This window comes from Galeopterus variegatus, unplaced genomic scaffold (assembly GCF_000696425.1).
Source record: "Galeopterus variegatus unplaced genomic scaffold, G_variegatus-3.0.2 Scaffold4089, whole genome shotgun sequence".
Classification (NCBI taxonomy): Eukaryota; Metazoa; Chordata; class Mammalia; order Dermoptera; family Cynocephalidae; genus Galeopterus; species Galeopterus variegatus.
In genome coordinates, this window is record NW_007730200.1 from 42941 (window position 1) to 51724 (window position 8784).

Genomic DNA, 8784 nt, shown 5'->3' on the forward strand with positions numbered 1-8784 from the left:
CATCAATTCCCTTCCTCCTCCTTGTCCTGCTCCCAGAATGTCAAGGTATATACCCCAGGCAGGAGATCTCAGGATTTTTCTATGGAGGAACTAAATGGCCTTGGGAGTGGGCAGGATGGTGACCCACAGATATAGACATTTGGAAGTTCCCAGATGAAAAGGCTGGTTCACCACTGGACTAACTACAAGAAGTTCACCAGTCAACAAGCCCAAGTACACAGTTTCCAATGGCCTTTGTCCTATGGAGGGCCAGTTATTTGATGAATGCCCTCAACATGACAGTTCAAGACTGAGGGAAACAGCAGCAAAAAGGACATTGAGGAATCAGAGACAATTCTTGCAGAAGAAGAATACTTCAGAAACAACCGTAATTTTAAAGAAACAAGACAAAAGACTGTATCCATGAAACAAGATCAGGATGTGATAAAAAAAGGAGTAATTGGAACACATGAGAGAACTAAAATTAAAGAGCCAATCAAATGCTCTTATCAGGAATTTTGAAACTCAAGGACTTGTCCCGAAGATACAGGTGCAGGTGGGACAATATCCATGGCACAGGATGAATGCCTAATGTGGGCAGCGCCAGCAGTGCACAGTTCCAGGGTTGAGAACTTAGCTGGATTTTTCTGCTTCCCAACCCCTCAGACTTACTGCTTTCTAAGTTGGGTTCTCCAAACTTCTACCAACTCTGAGACCCCACTGTGCTTGCAGTAGATCCCTTTTCTGCTTAAGTGGCCAGAGTGGATATGTGTCCCAGTCCGAGAACTCTGACCTGCACAATAAACAACTAAGAAGAAAGTGCCTCCCTAACTCTGCAGAGAAGAGATTATAGTGACCCAAGCAACAGGTTAATAATACTCTTCAGATCAGGCAGAAATATCCTTTCAAACTTTAGGAAAGCTTCAGTTAGAAATTTTTTTTCTCATTAGAAATTATGTCTAGAAAAAGTGAGTACATATTTTTTTGAGATATCTCTTTCTTGAGCTACAAACAAATGATCTTTTCTGAGGCAACTGTGTGTGTCTGTGTCAACTCCCACCAGAATGAAAGCTCCCTGAGAACAGGGGCCCTCTTTTTCTTTCAATCTGCTGCAGCTTTGCATGTACTAATCTTCCAAAAACACATGTTGAATGAACATCTTTATCTTTACTCTTATATGTCAGCTTGTGTTCACAGCTCTTAGACCTAATCCTAGGTTTAGAATTTCCTCAGAGACTTTGTGTTAATTGAAGCCCAGGGTGGGTTCTATAGGGGCTTTGTCCTCGTGGTCACTTCGAATGTGGGAGGAACTAGGCTTTCAATACAAGAAGGAGTTGAAAGTTCTTTGTCTTTCCTGGTGACACTGTGGCTGGCAGTATTTATTCTTGATTCCACTGAATTAAAAAACAAATTAGGAAGGGGGCACCCGGATTTGAACCAGGGACCTCTTGATCTGCAGTCAAATGCTCTACCCCTGAGCTATACCCCCACAGCCTGGGCAGGGCTTCTTCCTTGTCCATTTATGGTGACTCAATGCAATGAGGTTCCTCCCACAGTGGAGTTCTGACAAGCTTTGTGTTCTAAAGCCCCACCTTCTTTGTATCCACCACCTGCTTTGGCTTTTCTCCTGGCCACCAATAAATTGAGTGGGGACACTCGAAAAATGACATCCTGGAAACTAGCCAAAAAGGAAACTAATACAGCATAAACAGAGAAAATGTCCACCCACACAGTATTACTGTTTCAGAATCCTTGGGCTAAAATGACCCCAGATATCATCTGGTTCACCCCCTGCCTCCTGATGAATTGAGGGCAGAAAGGAGAAGGAAGATGTGAGTTCTTTTGGATGGAATCACTCCAACAGGAAAACTGGAAAATCTTTCCCAAGGCAACCAAAGCCAATCCCTGCAGCCACTACTGCCTTCTCTGTTCTTGATGGAAACAGCCAGCTTCTGACCTGGGGCCCTGCTGATACCTGAGGAAGTCCTTTGTTGAGGGCGAGGTGATGTGGTTCCTTCTTATTACAAGGGCAGGAGAGAACTGAAGCCTCTCCTTTCAAGCCTGGCACTCATTGGCATGGAGTGCAAGGGTGTGGGTCTGAGAAGCTCTTTCTCCTCTAGAGAAGCTGACGGTGGAGAAACTAGCTTGCCCCCTCCTCTGCCTGAGGAAGAAACAGCACACTTTGGAGAAACCACATTTTTTAATATATAAAATAACATTGAGAGTGCATCTAAACATCTGTCTGAGTTTAGGTCATGGGCTGTGAAGAAAGAGATGCTGTTAGAAGAGAGGGAACGGGGTGACCTCTCCAAAGACGGATGGGCGCTGGCGGAGGGCTGGAGTGTTCCGGCGGTAGCCAAATCGGCCATTGAACCCATTGACAGGTTTCAGATTGGCATTGTAGTAGTCGTGCCCGGTCACCTGCTGGAGGCAATGCCCTTGGGGACAGGGATAGAGTCCAGAGTCTGCATTCAGCCCCCTCTTGCCTTCCCCACCCCCATAGTGCTGGTATGGGGGCTGATATGGGATGCCCACCCAGCTGTAGTCACTGTCCTCAAATGTCCCGAGTCTCTTGACTGAAAAGTCAAAGGCCAGGAGGTTGAGGGGACAGTAGGCTCCCTAGAAATCAAACCCCGTATGAGGAATAGTTGCAGGAAGAGTGTGAATGGTATATGCTGGGACAGGAGGGACCGGAAATTTCTGGGCTTGGCCGAGCTTGCCTTGCTCCCAGGAGAAGAAAGAAAACCCCACCCTTGCCTCTCTGCCCCATCTGGAGAAAAGGGATGAGATCAATTTGGCTAAATGGTGCGAAGATCATGTGACTGGAATGTGGCTGAGGGTGGAGGAGTTGGGGCGGGAGGAGGGTTCACCCTGCCTGAAAAATCTCTCTCAACTCTCCCAATTTGTTGCCAAATTGGGCCTGGAAAATGAGCAGGACACAGCCTGCTCAGGGAGCAGTGAGCAGAACACAGGCTTTGGAGTTGGAAAGAGTGGAATTCCAATCCCAGCTCAGCCCTTCTTAGCAAATCGCTTTAACGCAATAAACGTCAGTTTCCCCAGCTGTAACTCAGGGATAGTGTAAGGGTAACAGGCAGCTGACATACAGTAGATGCTCAATAACTGCATATTAGGGGGCACTGTGGCACCACCTGCTCACATGAGAAGATAAGCTGGGAGGATACAGTCCGTGTCTCCTTCCTCCACCCAGGCCTCTTGGCCACCACAGTTTCTCTCTCTGAATTGTGGGACACGCACGACTGTTCCTCAGTGGGGCGACGGTGAGGCTAGAAATGAAGGTGGCACTTGCCTGCCCCTGCCCAGTTTCTCCTGTTGAGGTATCTCTGTCCTTGCCCGAAGATGTGGAAATAATCTACCATCCAGCCATCCCTTCCTGTACCGCCATGATCCTGAAAGTAAGGAAGAAAATATGGAAGACTGTCAGCCACAGCGCGGACAGATGCACGGTGCAAACTCCCCCGGTACAGATTAAATAAACTTAATGACAACAGCGTAGCTTGGCAGCAAAGGGCTGGGTCTCTGCTGCCAGACAGACTGGGTTCCAACTCAAGCTCTGGCACTAACATGCTGTGTGACCTTTTACACAACCTTTCTGAGCCTCGATTAAAGTTCAGATAAGGAGGGTTTGGCATAGTAAAGGCTTAAACATTACCTTTATTTAAAAGAAAATAATACCTACCACAAATGGTGGTTTTGATGATTAAAGACTACTTAAACATAAAAAGTTTCCAAAATGTGTACACCGTATGACTTTCAAGCTTTAAATTCTCAGGTTTTTCCCTTTCCCCCCAGACTCTGGCTCCTTCTGTCATAAAAGTTAGGTGAGTAGACACATAGATGCTTATATCCACTTTTTTTTTAATCACTTTTTTTTCTTTTTGGTGACCGGCCGGTACGGGGATCTGAACCCATGACCTCGGTGTTATAAGGAGGCGCTCTAACTAACTTGAGTCCATTTCTATGCACTGCCCACACACCGCGTGCACACAAGCATTCAGGACCACAAACGAACCCCAAGATTTGTTCACAGAGTAACTCCAAAAATCCTCCTTTCCTTTCCCCACGCCATCTATATAAACACAAATGCTTCAGGCCAAAGTTTTTTTTTGTTGTTTTGTTTGTTTGTTTTTAAAGTAAGCAACAGCAAACGTCCTTCCCGGGCAAGTCCTCTGCTGGGACGGGGAAGGAACTGAGGCCCGCAGAGGTGCGGGAGGTGCCTTCCCCTGGCTCAGAGGTCGCATCCAGGGAGTCCCAGCCCTGCCACTATGACATCACAGGACGCAAGGCCGCTCGCCCTCGGGTCTAGTCGGTTCCCTTTGTTTTGCTCACCCAGGTCGCATGGATTTTCGCGGTTTTAGAGCATTGGAGGCGTGAGGTCACCCTAAAAGTCGGGACTGTGACGTCACAAAGGACAATGAAACAATCTTCCAAGCTGGTTAATTTGGGAGAAGCGGGCTTTGAGCTCCACTCCCGGGCCTTGAGGAAACCCTAAATGGGGCTATTCTAGAGTTCAGGGCTGGAAAGTGGCTCTGCGAGCTCAGTGTGCCCGCGCTCAACACCTGTCACCCCTCCTCCAGTTCTCGGGTTTAAGAAAACGAGGGCGTGGGTGTGGGGGAGCCTCCTTGGTGATGCGGGCGCTAGAGTGAGACGCCTGGATGTAGGAGGCGCGGAACTGGGAAGTCGGCCCCGCCACCAGGGCCAGACTCTGCGGGCAGAGAGAGTGGCATCCTCCGGGAAGCTCCTCTACCTGATCGGTTTTCCGTAAAACGGGCGGAACCACGTGGCTCTGGAAGTACCGGCGGGTGTGGCAGTCCTGCTGTGCATTGTAGGGCGGGATCGCCGACCACAGCTTGGGCCTTGTGTACTCAGAGGCGCGGGCCACGCTGCCTACGGCCACACAGTCCAAGATAAAGCCCTTCTCCAGTCGCAGAGGACACTCACTGAAGTGCGCCATTCCAACCACCGCAGCCTCAGAGCGCCCTTCTGGTGGGAGATGAGGGACCTGGATGGGGGCTCCCCTGCACATTATTACGTGTCAAGGACCCCTGCGACACAAACCCTATTGTCCCCACTCATCCTGATTGGACCGAATGAGTCCTTAGGGCGGTGGCGGAAGCTACTTGCGTGGCCCTGAGGTGAGGGGTGACTAGGAGACTATTGTAAGAGGAGTTGGGAGATCGAAAAGGGAGGAAAGAGGATTACTGAATGTGGGAAGTTTGAATGCAATCAGGCACAGCTCCCCAAGTTTTCCTTTTAAGAGCAACGTGGGCCTTGTAATCAAGGTCAGGGGTTCAGATCCCCCACACCAGCCAGACACCAAGAAAGAGAAAGAAAAGCTTGTATACAGAATTCATCAGAGGTCATATAGCATCTACTTCCAACTCTCATTTTACAGAGCTAGAAGTTGAAGCTGAGAAAGGTTCCCCAAATCCAGTTGGGTGCACAGCCAGAACCAGAATTCAGGTCTCCTTCTCCCCTCCTCACCCCAATCCTTTTCATCAGCTAGTATTCATCCTCTTGTTAAAACAACAAAAAGTGGGTAAACACATATATATTATCATCATTTTTCTCCCCCAACTTTATGTATATGTGGTAGGATACAGCAAAATGTCAATTTTCTCTGGTTATGACTAGGTGATTATTTCCTTTATACTTTTTCTCAATTTTCCCCCTGAATAAACCCCATATAGATGCTTTATAATAATCAAAACAGCCTTACACAAATTCCTCAGCTCCTCACACCAACCCTATGAGGTTCTATTAACTTCATTTAACAGATGAAGCAACAGGCTCAGGGAGGGATTTCCTTTTATATTCAGTTCTTTTTATTATATGAAGGCACAGGTATTACTTTTCAAAATAGAAAAAAAGGCTTGCATTATATCCATACAGAAAAATCATTAATCCTGGTGATTCACTACCCATCATATTTAGTTTTCTACACTATGACTAACAAGCTCCTATAAATCAAATCTGAAATTAAAGGAATTAAGTCTATAGCCTTGAGTCCATTCTATTAAACCTATTACCTAGAAAGAACATGGACTTAAGAATAAGAAAATATTTTAGTGAGTGTAAATACAGAGATTTCAGTCCAAGTCAAGAACATAAATCTTTAAAGAATGAAATTTGTGGACTGGCCAGCCACCAAAAACCAAACAAACAAAAAGAACGAAATTTGAAGTAGCAGCCATTAGGGATTATATACTATCACACGCCAGCTAAAAATAGGATTCATTTTAAATGGCAGACATGGGGACCTCATGTCACACTAAAGCAGATTTGAAATTCACTGGCTGGGGGATGAGGTAGGATCTAAATCTCTACAACCAGAGATTTTTGATTTCTTTAAAATGCCTAAAACCAACACTGGCCCAGTCTAGACGAAACACTGATTCTCAATTTTGGCTGCACCTTGGCATCTCCTGGGAGCTTTTGGATTCATTTTAAATGGCAGACATGGGGACCTCATGTCACACTAAAGCAGATTTGAAATTCACCGGCTGGGGGATGAGGTAGGATCTAAATCTCTACAACCAGAGATTTTTGATTTCTTTAATATGCCTAAAACCAACACTGGCCCAGTCTAGACGAAACACTGATTCTCAATTTTGGCTGCACCTTGGCATCTCCTGGGAGCTTTTAAGTACTGATGCCTGGGCCCTAACCTCCATAGTTCAACTTAATCAGTCTGGGGTATGGCCTGGAAATTCTTAACTCCACAGGATGAGAACCACTGTGCTCAGTTCTGGTACATTCCATATCCAGTCTTGGAGGACAAAATGGTAGTCACCTCACCAAGTGAATATGTACCAGGGTCTTCATATACATCTTAATCTTTGGCCTTGCAGTATACCCAACTTCCAGATGACAAAACTTAAGGCTGAGTACAGGTACAGATAAATAAACATAAAACTTAGTCTAAAAAGCCTATTTAGTCAAACTACTAATCTAAACCAGTACTCATTTTTCCCAGACCCTGAGTATGTCACCTAAATAAATCAACTGTCACATGGTTTGGAAAGAAAAGCTCAATATCAAGACAACCTCAACACCTTCAAGCATAATTCCCTATTACCAAGGCGACCACCCATCTTGACTTGCCAGGGTTTATGTCTGTTGTGCTGGCATAATTCCATCATCTCTTCCCATTCTCAAACTAGAATTTGGAAGGTAAGTTGTATAGCCATCCTATAGCCAAAACTTTTTTTTTTTTTAAAGATGACCGGTAAGGGGATCTCAACCCTTGACTTGGTGTTGTCAGCACCACGCTCAGCCAGTGAGCGAACCGGCCATCCCTATATGGGATCCAAACCGGGGGCCTAGGTGTTATCAGCACTGCACTCTCCCGAGTGAGCCACGGGCCGGCCCTTTTGCTGATTTTTAAATTGGGTTTATTTGAGTTGTTAGAGTTCTTTATATATTGTAAATACAAGTCCTTTGAATATATGCTTTTGTAAATCTTTTCTCCAGTCTGTGGCTTGTCTTCATTCTTTTAAAAGTTTTCTTTTCAAGAGTGAAAATTTTAAATTTTTTTTTTTTTTTTTAAAGATGACCGGTAAGGGGATCTCAACCCTTGACTTGGTGTTGTCAGCACCACGCTCAGCCAGTGAGCGAACCGGCCATCCCTATATGGGATCCAAACCGGGGGCCTAGGTGTTATCAGCACTGCACTCTCCCGAGTGAGCCACGGGCCGGCCCTTTTGCTGATTTTTAAATTGGGTTTATTTGAGTTGTTAGAGTTCTTTATATATTGTAAATACAAGTCCTTTGAATATATGCTTTTGTAAATCTTTTCTCCAGTCTGTGGCTTGTCTTCATTCTTTTAAAAGTTTTCTTTTCAAGAGTGAAAATTTTAAATTTTTTTTTTTTTTTTTAAAGATGACCGGTAAGGGGATCTCAACCCTTGACTTGGTGTTGTCAGCACCACGCTCAGCCAGTGAGCGAACCGGCCATCCCTATATGGGATCCAAACCGGGGGCCTAGGTGTTATCAGCACCGTCGTATAACTTCGTATAATGTATGCTATACGAAGTTATTACGGTCTTTTTTCTGTACATATATATTTTGTAAATAAAATTAGGATTGTACTATACATAAAATTTTATATTCTACTTTTTGTCATTTGTCATAGCATTAGCATTTCTCCATGTCATTAAGTATTATGCAGACATTATTTTATTTTTATTTTTTTTTCCTTTTTGTCTTTTTTACTGACCGGCAACGGGATCGCAACCCTCGGTGTCACGCCCATACCGGGGACCAGCAACGGGATTGCAAACCTCAGTGTTGCGCCCGCACCGTGCTCAGCCAGTGAACGGGAACCGGTCTCCACATGGGATCTGAACCCTCGGCGCTGCCACGCTCCCAAGCGGCGCACTCTCCAGTGCACCACCGGGCCGGCCCTGCAGACATTATTTTAAATGGCTTATAATATACATCTTATGAGCCTATCATAGTTATCATTCTCTCTAATGATTTAGATCATTTCCAGTTCTTTTATTATTATGAGTAATGTATAAAACATTTATGTCAAACAAAACATATATGTAAGACTTTTCTGCATTTCTATTTCCTTATAATGAAGAATTAAAAGTGAAATTACCAGATCAAAGGGTGTGATTCTATTTCAGTCTAACAAGGTGCTCTTTTCTAAGTTAGGCCTTTGGGCTGATTTTGAAATTAGAAGGCAAAATAAAAACCAACCAGGTTAACAAACAGCAATAATGCCCTCAAATCTGGGTATAATCTTCAAATGGGTGTAGTGACGTAGGACTGTTTATCACA

General features: G+C 45.0%; 1 protein-coding gene and 1 non-coding gene across 2 annotated transcripts; both read right to left on the bottom strand.

Annotated features, from left to right (window-relative positions):
* Positions 1 to 1396: 1396 nt before the first annotated feature.
* Positions 1397 to 1468, bottom strand: TRNAC-GCA. The gene has a single exon. It is a non-coding gene; the product is annotated as a tRNA-Cys (tRNA).
* A 719-nt stretch (positions 1469 to 2187) lies between these two features.
* On the bottom strand, positions 2188 to 4951 carry LOC103602313 (chromosome unknown open reading frame, human C17orf98). The gene is made up of 3 exons (XM_008586726.1): positions 4745 to 4951; positions 3287 to 3386; positions 2188 to 2417 (listed from the first exon to the last, which is right to left on the bottom strand). Exons 1-3 carry the CDS (start codon positions 4949 to 4951, stop codon positions 2260 to 2262), a joined length of 465 nt encoding a protein of 154 aa, XP_008584948.1. The 3' UTR covers positions 2188 to 2259.
* Positions 4952 to 8784: the final 3833 nt, after the last annotated feature.